The sequence below is a fragment of the Penicillium manginii genome, assembly GCF_028828005.1.
Source record: "Penicillium manginii strain IBT 31320 chromosome Unknown utg000008l:1.0-3226943.0:1.0-3228205.0, whole genome shotgun sequence".
In the NCBI taxonomy this organism is placed as follows: Eukaryota; Fungi; Ascomycota; class Eurotiomycetes; order Eurotiales; family Aspergillaceae; genus Penicillium; species Penicillium manginii.
The window spans coordinates 624,568-643,133 of NW_026643109.1; the positions used below are offsets into that span (position 1 = coordinate 624,568).

General features: G+C 48.6%; 3 protein-coding genes across 3 annotated transcripts; 1 reads left to right on the forward strand and 2 right to left on the reverse strand.

Annotated features, from left to right (window-relative positions):
• Positions 1 to 1,436: 1,436 nt before the first annotated feature.
• Positions 1,437 to 6,451, forward strand: abcB (uncharacterized protein; the record flags this gene model as incomplete). The annotated part of the gene is made up of 7 exons (XM_057107530.1): positions 1,437 to 1,664; positions 1,764 to 2,301; positions 2,351 to 2,841; positions 2,907 to 5,311; positions 5,368 to 5,448; positions 5,504 to 5,878; positions 6,217 to 6,451. 7 exons carry the CDS (start codon positions 1,437 to 1,439, stop codon positions 6,449 to 6,451), a joined length of 4,353 nt encoding a protein of 1,450 aa, XP_056954908.1.
• Positions 6,452 to 8,322: 1,871 nt separating this feature from the next.
• N7533_010881 (nucleoporin Nup120/160) lies at positions 8,323 to 12,443 on the reverse strand (the record flags this gene model as incomplete). The annotated part of the gene is made up of 3 exons (XM_057107531.1): positions 8,323 to 9,521; positions 9,589 to 11,724; positions 11,798 to 12,443. The coding sequence occupies 3 exons, from the start codon at positions 12,441 to 12,443 to the stop codon at positions 8,323 to 8,325; spliced, it is 3,981 nt and encodes a 1,326-aa protein (XP_056954909.1).
• A 430-nt stretch (positions 12,444 to 12,873) lies between these two features.
• On the reverse strand, positions 12,874 to 16,013 carry N7533_010882 (recombinase RAD51; the record flags this gene model as incomplete). Its single annotated transcript, XM_057107532.1, has 7 exons — positions 12,874 to 13,682; positions 13,763 to 13,830; positions 13,903 to 13,982; positions 14,089 to 14,122; positions 14,842 to 14,998; positions 15,076 to 15,841; positions 15,969 to 16,013. 7 exons carry the CDS (start codon positions 16,011 to 16,013, stop codon positions 12,874 to 12,876), a joined length of 1,959 nt encoding a protein of 652 aa, XP_056954910.1.
• Between the last annotated feature and the right edge of the window lie 2,553 nt (positions 16,014 to 18,566).

Below are 18,566 nucleotides of genomic sequence, written 5' to 3' on the forward strand. Positions count from 1 at the left end.
GGAAATGAAGCTCTGTAACAGACAATGGATGGAGGGGCGTCCCGCCGAATAGCCAGCCTTGCAAATAGCGGCAAGATTGAAGGGTTTACTGGTACGGAGTCCCCGGTGTATCCATATATATACATGCACTACAATGAATGGAACGCTCATAGTACGGAGTACATAACAGTGCGCAGGTGGATATATGCTTCCAGGAACTACTAGTATCAGGAAGCCACCCGAGCTGGGGCTTTGCCGGCGTAAAGGATAGGCCTGATACATAAATTCGCATCTACACCGAGTCGCCGGTAGTACGGCGAGGCCCATGGCCTTGGGCAGCATTCTGTCTGACTTCAGCTTCGCTTCTATGCGGTCAAGGAAGGTTCACAAAGACCGCTGCAGTGTCTCAGTTGGCCAGCTCTAGAGCGAGAGCGAAAAAGAAATCGAAAACGAGCAAAATCAAAAAATAAGGGAAAATAAATACGGAAAATACCGAAACGGTTAGTGTGAGCGGGATCGCCCAAAGGATAGGCCCAGGGCACTACATCATACATCTGGAAGAGCCCTCGCATGAAGGTAAGTTTTATTGCGCTCGGCAGTGGACTTGGCCCGAAGGGGAGTCGGTAAATTTTACTTTGAAAGTTGAACACAGATCAGATATTGGTTGCAATTCTTCCTGCAAGGCAAAGCCACCGACTCTCCCTCGTGTTGCTCGGACGATCTCGCTTTCTGAGAACTGGCGCGGTGCTGATTTGACTCGAGGGGCAAAGCTCTATTGACGCCTCTGCGTCCCCCACATCCCCAAGGGGGAAATCCGGAAACAATAGTAGGGGAAATAATAACATGGGAAATTAACAAGCTCATCCTGGATATGAGTTGAGTCATTTGGTCATTGCACATACATGGTAAATAATTTTTAATTAAAAATAGAAAATAGTAAAAAAAGAAAAAAAAATGGAAGAGGCGAAAAATAAACTAACTCGTGAGTACACGCGATTAGTTACAAGGAATAGTACGCATGACAATATGAAAAAAAAACTTTGCCCGTAGAGCCATAATTCCCCGCTAATTATGAGACTACTGTATGTGATGATGTGTTCATAGGTCATTGTCAGTAATGACATTGTAAGAGGGTTGCATCAGAAGTCCACTCGGTTGCAGGGACCCAGTATAGGAGCTCAGGAGTGAAGCACTCCTGGATGCAGTGTAGTAAGCTCCTGTACCGAGGGATGCGTCCTAGAGGGGAGCAGTCTGAAAGCTGCATTTTGGATGAATCAAATCTAGACCAAAAGACCACCAATCCGCCGCTTCCTTCCCACCTTAGTCTTACTCCCATGTCGTGACTTTCTTCCACTCTCTCTGACCTGTCAAGCCACTCGACTCGTGGTGCTTCTGCTCCTCGACACTCTCTTCAATCCATCTTTCCGACATCTGTGGATGGTTCCTGAAGAGTAGTCATGGCATCTTCGAACTCATCAGGACCTTCGTGTCGCGACCTGGACAACACTTTACGTATTGATGCTGGTTCGTGCCGCGGAGGCTTCGACTTCTCCCTCCTTTTTGAAGAAACTATTCTGGGTATTCTCCCTATTGCTTTAATCTTAATTCTGGTTCCCTTCCGTCTGGCGCAACTTGCACAAAAACGTCGCAAGGTCGAAGGGTCATCGCTCTCTCTCTTTAAACTGGTGAGTGGTCTTTTCGATGTCCGGCAATTAGTTCTCTTTCAATTCCACATCCCATATCCGCATACTACTTATCTAACTACTGCTTTTGTTTGATTACAGACTACCTGGGTGTTCTTTACTGGACTTCAAATCGCACTGACTGCCCTCTGGGCTCTTCCCTCTGCCGATGGAACGAGTGCCTCAATAGCGACCAATGCCGTTTTGGCGGTAGGGGCTCTGTTCCTTATTCTGCTGTCCTACGCGGAACATACGCGCTCTGTCAAACCATCCCTCATTCTGAACGCCTACCTGCTTATCAGTATCCTTTTCGATATCGCCAAAGTCAGAACTCTCTGGCTCCGTTCTATCAACAGCTTCAATGATGGAATTGCAATTGTCACTACTGTCTCCCTCGGTGCGAAATTGATGCTCGCGTTTCTTGAGGCCATTGAGAAGCGGAACATCTTGAAACATGAATTCGCTGATTACCCGCCGGAAGCTACCGCTGGCTTTTATAACAAAGCGACATTCTGGTGGTTAAACCCTCTATTCAAGAATGGTTTCAGCAACACTCTGTCCGTCGAAGATCTCTCTGTTTTAGACAAGGAACTCAGTTCCGAACGACTATTGGCATTGTTCGAGGAGCGATGGAGCAAAGGTAATCACATTCTGTTCATATTTCAGAGTCCTGCTAACATTTCTTCAAGTGAAATCCAAGTCACCAAACACACTCCAATTCGAGTCCTTCAAGGCTACCAAGGCCCCCCTCCTGGCCGCCATACCCGCCAGGGCCTGCGTCGTGGCTTTCAATGTCTGTCAGCCTCTGCTCTTGGCACGATCGATTTCCTATTTCAGCGAGCCTGTTAACGGTGCCACCAACAATGTCGGCTATGGACTCATCGGTGCTTATATCCTCGTATACACTGGTTTGGCGGTCGCAATGGGCCAATACCAGCACAACACATACCGGGGTATAACTATGGTGCGGGGAATTCTCGTCACCATGCTTTACAAGAAAGCCAGCTGCCTGAGTCTCAACGAGGCCGGTTCGGCCAACTCTCTAACACTCATGAGCGCCGATGTGGAAAGAATTACTCAAGGATGGCAAACAATGCATGAGATTTGGGCCAATGGTATCGAGATTGCTCTGGCTGTATATCTACTCGAGATTCAACTTGGAATCTCCTGCATCGTTCCAGTCTGTGTTGCTCTAGTGGCACTCATTGGATCATTCATCATGATGTCTTTTGTCGTCCCCGGCAGGCTCAGTGGCTTGAAGCCATTGAAAGGCGGATTACTTGCACTTCTACCATGCTGGGATCCATCAAGGGAGTGAAGATGCTCGGACTTCAAAACACTCTCATGAATTTTGTTCACGGTCTTCGCATTGATGAGTTGAACATCTCCAAGAAATTTCGTACCCTGCTCGTTTGGAATATGGGTTTCGCATGGATGACTCGCATCTTCGCCCCGATTTTTACCTTCGGTGTTTATGTCGCCATCTCCGACCAGACTCTGGATGTCACCAAAGTCTTCACATCGCTTTCGCTTTTCTCACTTCTGTCTGACCCCCTCCTCACCCTCGTCATGGCTCTGATGTCTTTCTTCGGGGCAGTCGGTTCCTTCGCTCGGATTCAAGAGTTCTTGGACAAAGAGGACCACGCGGACAAGCGACTCAACACTCCCCAGATGCCTTCGCTTGAGGATCTTGGTGAGGCAAAGCTTCTCTCTAAGTCTGGCGACCTGGACTTGGCCTCTAGTAACTCCGCCTCTGTTGAGTCACTGAAACGTGGCTCCACATCCAGCACCTCGACCAATGCTGCCATGATTCAAAACGGCACTTTCGCGTGGGAGGCCGACAAGGAAGCTCTGCTAAAGGATATTACACTCACTGTGCCCCGTGGCAGCTTCACTATGCTCATCGGACCATCTGGATGCGGTAAATCGACTCTCCTCAAGGCCCTTCTCGGAGAGATCTCCCCGATTCAGGGTAAGGTTGAGCTGAATTCAGCAAGCGTGGCATTTTGTGATCAGACACCATGGCATATGAATGGTACCATCAAGGACAGTATCGTTGCCATGTCGGACTATGACCCTAAGTGGTATGCCTCTGTTATCCAGGCATGTGCCTTGGAGGAGGACCTTGGTCAATTCCCTCGCGGTGATCGCAGTGTCATCGGCAGCAAAGGTATTGCACTGAGTGGTGGCCAGAGCCAGCGCATTTCTCTCGCTCGCGCGGTATACGCTAGACGCAAGATCATCATTCTGGACGATGCTTTGAGCGGATTGGACGCGACTACCGAGAACCACATCTTCCACAGCCTTTTTGGTGACCTTGGACTCCTCCGAGAAATCGGAACCTCTATTATCGTTGCCTCATCGGCTGTGAAGCGCCTACCATACGCCGATCACATCGTTGTATTGGAATCATCTGGTCGAATCTCTGAACAAGGACCTTTTAGTGCTCTCAACAAGACCGGTGGCTACGTTGCAAGCTTTGGACTAGGTACCCCGGACTGGGACTACAAGCCCAAGCGCTTCTCTGCCTCACCAAGCTACAGCACCATCGACTCTGTTGAGAAAGAGAAGGAAGACCCGGAACCCGAACCAATTCAACGCGATATGGGTGGTGATCTTTCCATCTACACCTACTACATCCAAGCAATCGGTTGGCTTCCTGCGCTTATTTTCGGTATTTCTATGGCTGGATTTGTCTTCTGTCTTTCATTCCCCAGTATCTGGCTGAAGTGGTGGGCTCTTGCCGAGATGGCCGAGCCCAAGAAGCACATCGGTCACTATCTTGGTATCTACGTGATGCTCGGCTGTATCGCCATGCTGACCCTCATCGCTGGCTGCTGGCAAATGATTATCACCATGGTACCAAAGTCTGGAGAAAGCTTCCACCGCAGGCTTCTATCCACAGTTCTCAGTGCTCCAATGCTCTTCTTCTCCGCAACTGACAGCGGTAACATTCTTAACCGTTTCAGTCAAGATTTGCAGCTCATTGATATGGAGCTTCCCATCGCCGCCATCAACACTGTTGTCACATTTTTCCTGTGTCTGGCTCAGATGGCACTCATCGGAGTTGGCTCTAAATACGCTGCCATTTCGTTTCCATTCGTGCTTGGTGTCTTGTTCCTCGTTCAAAAGCTGTATTTGCGCACTTCGCGTCAAATTCGTTTCCTGGATCTCGAGGCCAAGGCCCCTCTCTATTCTCACTTTACTGATTGCCTTCAAGGACTGGGTACGCTCCGAGCCTTTGGCTGGCAACACGGAATGGAAAAGAAGAATCTCGAGCTTCTGGACTACTCCCAACGACCATTCTACTACATGTTCGCTATTCAGCGCTGGTTGACTCTGTCACTTGATCTGATTGTCGCTGGTATTGCAGTTCTCCTGATTGTTCTCGTTGTGGCCCTTCGTGGGACAAGCCTGGGTGCTGGCTCTGTTGGCGTTGCCCTGCTGAACGTCATCCAGTTCAGCCAGAGCATCAAGCTTATGGTTACTTTCTGGACCAACTTGGAAACCCATATTGGTTCTGTCCTACGTGTGAAGGAATTCTCGCAGGGTGTCGAATCGGAAGATCAGCCTGGTGAAGACGGCGAAATCCCTCCTAACTGGCCATCAAACGGCGCCGTGACCTTCCACTCGGTTTCCGCAGCCTACAGGTATCAATCCTTGCATTTGATTCCAACTTGAGCTACATTCTAACGGATCCATCTAGACCCTCTGAACCAGTGCTCAGCGAAGTTTCCTTGGCTGTGAAAGCAGGCGAGAAGGTCGGCATCTGCGGCCGGACTGGCAGGTAGGCAACATCATCATATTTTGGTATAGACCAGTCCGATCTAACATGGTTACAGTGGTAAAACGTCAATGATTATGAGCATCTTCCGCATGATTGAGCTGACCGGTGGAACCATCACGGTGGATGGCATCGATATCACCCGTCTACCAAGACGGGAAATTCGTTCTCGCATCAATGGAGTCTCACAAGACTCACTCCTCTTCAAGGGGAGTGTCCGGACAAATGCCGACCCAACAGGAGTCTGCACAGACAAGGACATCCTGAACGCTTTGCGAAGCGTACAGCTCCTCCCAGCCATCCAAGAAAAGGGGGATCTCAACACCGACATCGACGAGATCCACCTGTCTCATGGTCAGCGTCAGCTCTTCTGTCTTGCGCGCGCTCTTCTCCGACAGGGCAACATCCTCATCCTCGACGAAGCAACCAGCAAGTGAGTACCCGAATTATTGATTCCCAGCCCCTGACTTCGCAACCCTCGCATCTACAGCTCCACCTGTTGTTCTCGTCATTTAATTTCTTTTTTTTGTTCATCAATTTCTGTCCTGTTTGATTCCCTCTCTCCACGCGTCTGACGCACCTGTCATCCCCCCTGCATATGCGGCTTCATCCAGACGCCACATCACGCTCGGATCGGTCGGTTGGCTTCGTTCGCGCCAATTAATCCAGCCCCCAACCCCCTTGCATACTACTTTCCGCAAATCCCTCGGCAAACCATCCGAGAAAAACAAGACAGGAAAAAGGACACTTGCTAACCTCGAACCGGAACAGTATTGACACCAAGACTGACGAAATCATGCAACGCGTCATCCGCGAGAAGTTCTGCACCCACACTATTATCTCAGTGGCGCATAAGCTTGACACGATTCTCGACTATGACCGTGTAGTTGTTCTGGACGCCGGTCAAATCGTCGAAACAGGCGAGCCGTACGCCCTCCTAACAGAGCCCAAGTCTCACTTCAGTAAACTCTACTCGAACTCCATGGCGACCGAGGACACGGACTGAAGAGGCCGTTCATGACACGACACTTACCCCTTTCTTGTTAATCTTGTTATGAGTTGTTTCTCTCATGGCGCTGCACAGATTGAGCCTGAGGCTTCGTCCCAATTGGCGTGCCTACCTTTTTTCTTCGGATGATTTTCTTCCTCGCTTTTCCCTTTGGTATGCGGTACATATCGAACTTGAATGCCCTCCAGGCGCTTTTGTATTTTCCTCTTTTCTCATGGTACGATTTTTATGCCTTTCTTGACTCTCATTCAAAATCTTTGTTTTTATAGTGTCTGGTTGCAACATCACTTTCTTTAACTTTTTGGGAACTCTGAGAATGGAGTTATATGCTCGGGCAGAAATTCGGTGGATTGTTCATAGAGGCAACTTTTTTTGTCCAGTCTTACTTTTAATGATAATCAAATGATTTATCTTGAATACCAACCAGTGCATTTACATGGAATATCACTCGCCCTCTAATTATATTGCTCCTCGAGTATGGTGTAGAAAGTCCGATGTGCTACTAATTAGTAACTAACTGACGAGAAGGCTCAAGAACCACGCGCTAGACATTGACTTCAATGAATTTCCTGAGGTGACGGAAGGTACTCTGAGTCCCAGTATAAACTGCGCTGGCTATCATTTCCGTTTTTGATGTAGAATTGGCTTCAAGAATTTATTTGCTTTATTCCATAAGCTTAATTACTCGCGATCGAATTTTTGCTTCTGCGCCGAGTTACTAATTACTACTAGTACGATTAGTATAAATCAAGTTCAATCCCAGTCAAGCTTCAAGTTGGAAGTTGAACCTTCAGATCCATGGATATGTATATACCTACTTGTGGTCATCAAGGAACTCAGACAATCATATAGGTACTACTAGTATAATAACCACTCGACCTCGGGAGTCGAGAATCTTCAAATTGGAACGTCCGAGTCACGGTCTTCGAGTTCAGAGCCTTGTTAATTCTGATTAAAGAGCACTGGCACCTGGCCAGAGCCATAGAGGTTCGAAGGAGTTGTTCCAAATTCACAACTAGATACCTACCTAGCCAAAACTTTAGCTGGACTCTAATATCCAAGCTTCGGTTTGAAAGGTAAAACACCAACTTGAAAGTCAATGGACTTGAATCAACCTTGGAATTTGGAGACCTGCAAGTCCAGGTGGAAATTACATACGAGAGTGACATCAGTCTGAGCACACTTAAAATATTTAGGATATTTTTTGATCATATTTTTGTATGGGCGCCCAAACAAAAAATATCTAATTTTACTAAACACTACTTCAGGGTCTTATCATCCTACAGAATATATAGTTAGAATAAAAATATACAAAACTTATAGAGTTTAGAGTTGTGTTTTTTTTTTTGAAAAATATATATAAAAAATATATAGCTATATGATAATTTGGGGATATATAATAGGGTAAATTTTGCTCTTAATGCTGTGCATTTGGGACTGTCTTTAGACTTTTGTCACTCTATGTAGCTTGAGCCTCCCAGGAACAGACACCGAGGTACATCTGGACAGTTGGTAACCGCCTTACAAGTCCTCTACTAATAAATAGGATACCATAGGAAGTCTTGATTCAAGCTTCGGCAGGCAGAACAGTCTTCCATGGAAAATTTCAAATTACGACACGTCCATTCATCCTATTCGCAGCACCCAAAGACAAAAACTACCCTATAACCCCTATAAGAAATGAATACTCCATCAATGACAACTTTCAGTCGCACATCAAAATGAGAGGTGGAAAAAAGTGATAAAACAGACATAAGGTCCGAGCACATACATCTAACTAGTTACCAGGCCCAAACCACATGAATATGAAATCAGATCAGATCGAATCGAATCAGACTCCGACCAGAACAACGAATAATCCTACCACCCTAAGACAGAACCATCGTTTCATCATTATCGAAACTCTCCCCTTCCCCATCGCCCAAAAGCCCGAATTCCCAGTCCCCGCGCTCAATCCGACTAACACGGTCCAGCTCAGACTGGTACTCGCGTCGCAAATGCTCAAGTGTGACGATGACGCGTTCTTGAGGAGCTTCTATAACTGGCTTGGCGGATACACTGCCATGGCCTCGACCGATCGACGCGAGACTACCTCGGCGACCGGCGGATGTGAATGAGGCGTTGCTGGCGGAGGATCTGCGACGGGCGGAAAAGGCAGGTGTGCCTCCTGCGTCTGCGTCTTCCATCAAGACGTTTCCGTCATCGTCTGCGTGCGAGCCGCGGCGGTTGTGTTGGGGTTTCGCTGTCGCGGTTGAGGCGAGAGGACCGGTCTCAACTAGGATATATGCCTCGCTCTTGTCGACGGATGCGAGCAGGTTGATCAGCGATAGGAGCTCATGGCGGATTTCCTTGCTTTCGGTGTCGTCTTCTGGGACACCAGCTTCCTCGGCTTCTTTCTTGTTTCGACGGGCGAGGGCCGTGGACGGGGTATCCCGTGCTTGACGGAGGCGCTGTACGTTCCGGTAGGCGATTTCTGCTGCGCCGCGGTAGTCATTGCGGGCAATACGGTATGCCTGCAGGACGCGGTGGAAGTCTGGCGATCCGTCGGCGTCCTTGCTTTCTGTGTCCAGCCAGGAGGAGAAACTGCCCTGTTTCCGGGAGAGGGAGACAAGGATCTCGTCGATGTGCGAGGCAATGTTGGGGACGAGCGAGACGGGGAAGCGGAGGATTTGCTGGAGACCAGCAGTGCCTGGTCCGCAAACCGAGAAGATGTGAGAGACGAGGGAGCTGAGCGCGGATTTCTGTAGTGCAAGATCCTGGTAACGGGCCAAGGCGGAGTAAGCCTGGTCGAATTGGCAAGTTCGCAGAGAAGCGTGGAAGAGCCGCGAAAGTAGATCTGATCGCATGCTGCTGTATTCCGGATCCTGTTCGGACCATGCCTGGGAGTCGAGCGCTTGTAGGGCCAAGGCAGCAAAATCCGCGACGTGCGAAAAGGATCGAGCCTTCTCGAATATCGAAAGGATATGCTGGTAGTATCTCGGAATGCCATTGTAGAAGCAGTTCACGGATACGAGGTCCAGGAGAGTAGCCGACATTTCGTGCAGGTTACCCAAAGCTTTACCGTGAGCTGCAGCGGAAGTTAGTTGCTTTTTTTCATAAGTTCCTTTTCTCTGTCCAATCAAGAGGAGACTTACAAAGGAGGTACGCTGACTTCCGGAAGAAGATAGCTGCAGTGTCAAACTCAGACATCGCGACATACAGGCGACCCTTGACGTAGGTTGCCCAGGAGGTGCTAGGCTGGAAACGTAGGAAGTCCCATGCGAGATCGATATCGTTCTTAGCAATAAGGTCGCACTGGATATGAGTCAATGCATTGGGGTACGCCACTTGACCTTGCCGGGTTATCCAAGCCAGGAGATCCCGGATCCCCAAGGTCAAAGTATAGCTTTGTGGCCGGTCGACGGGTGGACGAGGTTTGATGTCTGAAACGAAAAGGTCTTCGAGAATTGTTGCTGTTCGTTGGGTCTTTTTCGATTGGTTGTCCTTGAGCGAAATCACGGATTGTTCTCCAGTGGCTGCGTTGATACGATCGGTGCATTTTCGGACATTAGAGCTGAGCCAGTACATCATTTCGTATTCATGAAGGAGATCAATGATGGTTGAGAACAACTTGGCAGCATCAAAGGTAGAACGCGCTGCCTGTTCAAGCTCGGAATCCACGAATGTAACCAAAATTAACAAGTCGTATAGAATTTGGCGGTTTTGGGTGATTGCCTCGAGGGCACCGCTGACAGCCAATCTGCCACCAAAGTATGTTGATTGGAGATTCGAATCCTCTCCCTTGAATCCAAGAGGAAGCGTATCGATGATGGCGTCGAAAACACCAGTTGGTAGATTCTCGGCATCAAAGTACTCGTTCAACGCCGCGACTAGGCCGTCGAAGGTCTTGTTGGAAATTTGTTCGCCAAACTCACAACGTTCTCTGAAACTGTCCATGCGGTCGGCGATCGATGATGACGGCTCGTTGAAGAGTTCTGTATCCAGAGCAGCGCGACAGGCTGCATCAAGCTCAGCAGAGAACCGCTTCCTGAATTCCGCAGCAATTTTCATCAATGATGATGCCTCCTCGTAAAGATTTCCAAGCTCGGACGTGACGTTTCGATGTCTAAGACGATCCACAATCTTTGGTGATTCCTCGCTAAGCCCCGATGCAGAATTGTGGAAAAGTAATTCAGTGGTGCTACATTCGCGGATCACGGCGCAGGAATCTGACAGGACCAGCCATGGCATATCAAAGTATAAGTCGAAGCCGAGGGACACCGGTTCAAATCGGCGCTTGTTGAGGTCCTCAGCGACTTGCCAGAACTGACGCCATTTAGCATCTGTGTCCATGCGGAACCGGGAGTAGTCCATTTCATCATCTGCATACTTGCGGAGAGAGACGGTTGCTGCGATGGTAGAACAGAGCCGCTCCGGTAACGCAACATCCCTCTTCAAGACACCGGATGATGAGGAGGACAAAGGTTTGAGGGCTTCTTGGTATACAGCGAGAGCAGTCTCCAGGACTTCGGGGAGGTATCGATTCGGGTGCAAGATGTATGCAAGCCACCTCTCGGTGGGGTCAACCACATCGTCAAGTGTTGGCAATGGCAACGGTTCCTGTCGGTGTGTCTCATATGCCGTAGAGACCCAGTTGGTATTCCAGTCAGAAGGCAAAGTCTGAAGGTCAAAATGAAGTGTGTATAACTGGTAGACGCCGTGGTTTCTCCACAGCACCCACAGCTCCATTCCTCGCCCTTCGTCTACCGGCTTGACTTGGAAGTCCGCAATGCTCCAGAACATGTTACCCGTGACATCTGGGTCCACGGGTCTAAACACAGAGTCCGCGTAGATATCCTCAATAACAAGCTCAGATGTCAGACCACCCTTAACAGCCCAAAACTTGAAGCGCCCATCTTCAAAAGGTGAATATGTAACCACATAAAAGCGATGCCCTCCATCCATAGCTCTCTCGGCATTAAATACTCGAATGAAGGAGGTTTCGGCGGGGTTCAGGGTATAGGGAACGGTGTCGGGGTCCATTGGGCGACCGAGAAGATCCTGGGATGCGGCAAGTTTGTTTGTGGCGAGATTCCAGATCTTGAGGGTATGGTTAAGGCAGATGGCGAAGACATATGTTTCGTCGGATGTCGTAGCGATGGCATTGGCGGCATTAGGGTCAAGGCTGCGTCCGTTGTGCTTGATCGAAGATGGTGCGTTCCACTTGACGAGGCCCCGAATCGAAGCACCCCACGTCCGTTCATCGAAGGTCAGAGGAGTCCAGTGTGAGCCTATTCGAATCCAAACTATTAGCTTCCCAACTCTAAGAGCAACATAGCGACAAATATTTCATCAAGGGCTTACCGTCATCGCCGGCTCGGCGGGTCAATCGCAGAAGCGCGCCATTGTCGAGCGAGATGAACAGCTCGAGCGGGCTGCTTGCATGGAGTCGATGGGGATGCGAGAATGAGAGCGGCGCCGGAATACAAGTCTTGCACCAATCGGCCACATTCTCATCGACTGATGCCGCTCTTCGGAAGAATTCAGGGCGAAGCGCCAATGTGTGGAGTTGTTTTGAGGTCGTGATCACGAAGACATTGAGAACTTCATGATCCTCAGAATCGGCGAGGGCAACTCCCGAAGGAAGAATCTGTTCCTGGAAGTTGAGACGCAGGGTGACATTGAATTCGAAAGGTTCAGTGCCGCTCTTCGTCAGGTCGGCGCATTGAATCTCTAACACCTTATTATCATTGACGACCCGCCACAAGAACGTCCTAGGGTATGTTCTGCGCTTGCGGAAATAAACAGCACCTTGTGTAGCAAGGTATCTCCTGGCGAATTCATCCTCATCCTTCGCGATCGGAACGTCGTTGTCGGGGGCAGCAGAGATGGCAAATCGAGGTCGGCGGAACGCGCTGTCGGAGGGGGAGACTTGGATGTTGGCGACGGTAGCCGGTGAGAATGGCCGGAGGTCGACTCGGGTATCTTTGTAAATTTTCGCCATGATCATAGATCATAGAAGCCAACACGTCGGGGCTCAGACTTCCATGACTGGAGGCAGAAAGAGTTGTGATTGCAGGGCGGAAGGGAAAGCTGGAGCTCACAGAAAACAAAGTCTTGGCGCGCCGCTTGTTGTGGACACCGCAAAGTATTACTAGTAGTTAACCTACTTGCTTGCCACTTATTTATTTTATTTTATATGGTTTGGTTTGGTTTGTTTACTTTATCTTGTTTTAATCCATTCTAATCTATTTCAATCTATCCTGATGCTTCAGTGTAGAATGTTGGTCATATGCTAAAAATCCATATTGGGCTACATAGTACTAAAGCCCAGATCTAGATAAATACAAGGGCTATTGATATCTTCAGTTCAGTTCAGGCTCATAAAGTCACTAAAATCATATCGTATCACAAAGAAAGACAATAACCAACCCAATGGTTTAGTCCTCCATATCCTTCTCGTTGGGATCTCCAATTCCATCCTCATTGATCGCGAAGAGACAATCACTCTCAGGCAAACAAGGGCTGTCATAAATCTTGCAAATTCGAGTCTCACCACGGCCCTTCTTCAGACTGAGTCGGGTCGTACTAGCATGGGCAATGATATTACCACCAATGGGCTTCTTCGGGTCCGGATTGAACATAGCACTAGGTCCACCATCGACCTGAGCAACAACCTGGTTGGAAATCACAACGGCAACGCCAAACTCGTCAGCTAGGCGCTGCAAGGTGCGCAGGAACTTGGCCAGATGGGTTTGTCGTGACGAGAGCTCACCACGGCCATTGAAATCGGTTCGGTACAGTGCGGTCGCGGAGTCGACGATGAGAAGCGAGAAGCGCGTCTCGCACATCATCTGTGAGGCTTGATTGAGCAGTTGGAGCTGGTGGTCGGAGTTGTATGCACGAGCGTATGCGACGTTGTCGAGAACTTCCTCGCCCACGAGTCCGAAGCGTTGGGCTACGGCGAGAAGACGGACCGGTCGAAAGGTTCCCTCCGTGTCGATGTAGAGGCATTTTCCTTCGCCGCCGCCCATGTCAAAGGGCAGTTGGCAAGTCACGGCCAAGGTGTGACAGATCTGACTCTTTCCTGTACGGAACTCTCCAAATACTTCTGTGATCGAGCCCGTTTCGATTCCACCGCCGAGCAGGGTGTCGAGTCGTTTGGATCCGGTGGTTATGGAGATGAGTTCACTTCTCTTTGCGTGCATTTCAGTCGCCGTTGTAAATCCCATGGGGACAAGTCTCGCGGCTATCCGGCAAGGAATCGTCAGTCTGGGATCTTGCGGTTTACAAGAACATGCTTCTCATGCAGCGATTCGCATCACTCACCCTCAACTAGAACTTTTGTCGCCTTCTGCTCTGAAATTCCCTTAATCTGCTCCAGTACTCGCTTTGGTCTAGAGTATAGTCCATTGTGTCAGCTATTTGTAATCGAGGGTAAGGACTTGGGTGCATCATGATGGACGTACGTGTAAGCAACCGATTCAACAGTGTGGTATCCCGCATCGACAAACAGCTTGATATCTCTTGCAGTCAAGCCCGCAGTTCCCTAGGAATCCATGTGAGGTCAGTCGGGAATCCCCACAGGCCAGTCGGCCTCTATCTCTGCCTCTGGCTATAACTCACCTCGAGTGCCGTTAGTGGGGTTGGCGCACCAGGACCTGGAAGTCCATCCTCGGCATAATCGCCCTGTGGCTCCGATTCAGTCGCCATTGTTGCAGGTATCCTCGTGATTCTATTGAGGTCAAGTCTCGGGAATTGGTGGCCTTTGTCCAAATAAGCTCAACACGGGGAGGAGCACGCGTCTGGGGCGAGGGATAAGTGGTCGGTTCCTTGGTTGTTCAAGATCTCTCTGGGTCAAGACAAAAGAATGTTGGTGGTCAAGGCAGAGTGAGTCACCAGGCAGCCACTCACGATGTCTGGAGATTGTGTTTGTTTGTGGCAACTTCTCTGGCAATCGCCTTTGGGCCTGGATTGACTTCCCTGTTGGACGCGTCGAGGCTGTCGCGCGGTCACGTGGACCACCAGCCAGGCAGCCACTGCTGAAGAACTGCCTAACACTGTCACTTCTAATGGAATGAAGAATGTTCTGGTCTAAGAAATATCCTGCTTGTGATTGCAATTGGATGAGAAATATGATCGATTCGTCTTTTGGATCGCTGACGATGTAAAGATGCATTTTATTTGGCATACACCGGAATATCAAAAGCCCCATCCTTTCTCACAAAGTTACGATATGATCAAGCCAATCCGAAAGACAATTAATGACCAGAGAGTATCGAAGAATCATATATGTAACTCCCGCTCATAATTCTCACTACTCCAGTGTGGTTTCAAAAGACCCCTCACTTTCCGGTATGATGCTTCCCAACAATCCGAATGGTTTTCACGAATTTGAGTCCTCGGACCCGAAGGGCCATAGAATTGATCCTCTCTTCCGCTGCTGGTCCCGTATCACTGGGCTTAGTTGAAGCTGTTCAAGTGGCACATTCATGTGAATTTGTTCGTTGAAGATCTTGCTCATTCTGCGTCTGAACTCTTCCGAGGAACGGCGACGAATGAGTCCTGATGAATGTGTTGGTATCGGGGTTGAAGCTCTTCAGAGAGGACTGGGGGCAATGGATAGAGAACAAAAGACTTACGGGCTATCCGAGAAGTCCGATGGGACTCGTCTGGCTGCGAACCAGAACCATTGCTCGTTGAACCCAGCTCTATTCTCTCATGCTCTGTGACCCCAACAGAGGGACTCTTCTCAAATATATGACTTGCTCGGCGGATACGGGTGTGGAAACTTGCGCGCTTTTCGCTGGTGGGAATAATTGGAATGACTTCGCTTCGGCGCTGGAATCGGCTGGTTTCGACGCTCGGTAGGATCTCGCTTCGTCGTTGGAACCTGCTATGTCTACTAGGCGATTCGGGCGTCTGGGATGTCATCACCGGTGAGTAGATACCACCAGGTCTCTGTGGCTCGTATGTGTATTTGGTTGCGGTGACAATGTCAATTCCTGGATGATGTGCCTGGTATACTGGCCGAAGTGACTGCGGCGGAGATGGGCGATATGTCGGGAAGCTCTGGTTCGGTACGACGCAGTCAAGGGCTATGGACGACGAAGTTGAGCTCGGGGATGGCAGCATGGATGGTCTTACAGTTGGGCTCGGTGGTAAAGCTTCAAAGGGCGTCCCTGGTAACTGCGGGGACTGGGCCGGGGTATTGGGGTTTGATACCCAGATGCCCTCGATCTGAATACCTCTCTCCAGGGCCCTCGCACCAAAGGGGATATCGTCTCTCTTCAGCATCGGGAATAGCTCAGCGTCTTCTTCTTTTTGGCGTGCCTCGATTACTGCATATCTCTGTATCTTCCATCTGGTGTACACGAGGGAACAGTAGGCGTATACGAGGACGAGTGCCTGGAATATTGGTCAGAATTGCTTCCAAGTCAATCATGTTTGCGATGTCGTACTATCAGAAAGATGAGAACCTGTGAGTAATGGTTAGTTAAAAAGCTCATGACAAGACCACTTTCTTCTCACGCACCACACTCAGTTTTTCCCATAGCTCCCAGCCAACCCAGAATTGCATTGTGGCTACACGCCAGGTCGGGGAGATGTGCTGAATCTGAAAGCAAAGACACTTTCGAGAGAGTGGATGAGGTTGGAGATGAGGTGTTCAGGGATCAAAGAGATGGTATTGCAGGTCTGTAAGGTGCTTTACATTGCAGTGTTTGTTCGGGTAGGAAGGCGTGCTGCCTATTTGGGAAGGCGAGGTGAAGGCGAGTGGTGGATGTATACATGTGACCACCAGACCACTTGATCATGGCAGTATCCAACCATCTGTATTTATTAGATTGATTGAAGGCATCTAGGTAGTTTACTCTATAATGTCATACTACAACTCTGAGAAGTGTATATCTTCCAATAGGCGGTACCAATGGGTGGTACTCCAGTCTTCAACAAACACAGCAGTATCCGCGGGTAGTTACGTCAGCCCTATCAGAACAAGCCTCCAGGCACACACATAGGCACAAAAAACCATACCTTCACGTAACGATACTACTAGTAGATCATTAAAGAGAAGATTGCATCTCCCGGTATCGATCCAGGGGCATTGAGGTTAAAAGCCCCATGCTCTACATCTGAGGTAAGATGCATGTATTCTGTCGATCTTAACCAGAATACCGAATTATACAGAGATCAAACCTTAACTTTCAGGGTCCAAGCGGGGGAAAAAAGATATTTTAAAATAAACAAAAAAGAGCAAAAAGAAACTCTCCCTCGGGGAATCGAACCCCGGTCTCCCGCGCTTATCGGTGTTAATGACAAGCGGAAATCATGACCACTAGACCAAGGAAGATGAGATAGTCGAGTTACTGCTCGACCACTTGGGGGTGGTTGATGTTAGCAGCTCATTTTATTGCTACTTATTCCACTCTCCCAATCACCACCAAGTTCATCATATCTACCACCATTCTCACCTCTCCAACCCTCAAAAATCCGGTTCGAATTTTCCAGATCACTGAGATGGATGTAAAAATTCTATATTACTGTTGAATTTATCATTGCTGGGCTTTAATTGATAATTTTCAGGTTCCTCAAAACTACTCAAAGTATACACTCTTGAACACATATATACCCAGCGTTAGCTCAGGAAAACCAACAGGGGCTCTCGGGACCACCAGGGGGGGGGGGGCCTCCAGGCCCCAATTTTGACTTTAGGTGATGCTTGTTGAAAGAATTTGACAGTAAAAATTGAAATCAACACCCCATATAAGGAGATCACAGCTCAGACTGGCTCTGTATCGTCAAAATATGACCTCTCGTAGCAGTAGTTTAGCTAGCCGTCGGCAACTTGAACTTGTATTCATCGTAACATCTTGGAACCTTATTGGATAGTCCAGCCCCGCCGTATGAACAAGAGTATATCCATTTTACTAAAAAAAATGCCACTCGGATTCACTGTTTATCGATTTACCGATTGTAGCGCAAAAATAACTGACTTGAAAGATCTACGGAGACGCACGCGCGGTGCAGCTGAATATAGAAATCAGAAACCATGTATAATATGTATATCTAGGTAAGAGAATCCTGTGTCACAAATCAAACTGGGCCCACAGAGCTAAGAAATGGAGTGATAAGAAAGAATCTTCCGGGTGGAATCTACATACCGAAAGAAAATGGGAACGACTGGAATGTCCATCGGGAAGTTGAAGCGAGTCGCTGGTTTGGGTAAGTTTGCCGGACGCGTCTCCGAAAGTCGCGACGCGCCCACAATTGATTATCCCAGGAGATGTGGGCACAGTGGCTTATAACTTAGAACCCACGGGAATGGATTGCTTTTTTTTCTTTTTTCTTTTCTTAATTCGTGTTCTGTGCAGTGTGGCGTCGATTTTATTTGGGAGATAAATACCATTGACTAAAGTTGATCAGCGTAAGTCCTCCAATACGTCCATGTGGATGTTCGGAGCAGTTCTGAGTCTGCATACTGTCTACCCATTCCATTGTTTCATTAGATGGAAGACGCAAGATTAACCATCTATTGGCCAATAGACTCTGGAATAATTCCCGATAAAAGGCACCGCAAAAGGGAGATCGACAAAATGATTTCGAGCCGGCAGATCTACCGGTGATCATTCAGCATGATATCAAGGCTGCCTTGATTGCCCCAATATGGCCTCGAAATGATGCAAGCATTTGAATCCGGTTATCAAAGTACGCATCTTATTCAAGCCTGAGTTACCTACAGCTAGGAGCGATAAAATAACAATAACCCAATAAGAAGATCAAAGAAAGCTTGATTCCCTCACGGTGCGCTCCATTTTGCCATGGAATTTGAGGCCATGATGTAAATCGAGAAGCCAAGGCGCCGAGAAAATTGACATGCGGAGGGGAAAAGTCTAAAAAATCCCGACAATAAATATCAAAAGGCTCCGGGGCAAATAATACCAGCGACTTATCAAGGCGGTCGTCATTTTCACAAGACAAAGTGCAAGTTTAAAACCACAGACATCACTATACGGAACCAAGAAGAAGCATTCTTCCATGGTTCCACATGTCGGGCTGAGTGGTGGTTATCTCTCGCATAATACTCGGAGACATTGTTTTCAAGGGATGCTTTTGGCTTCTCATATGGGTTTAT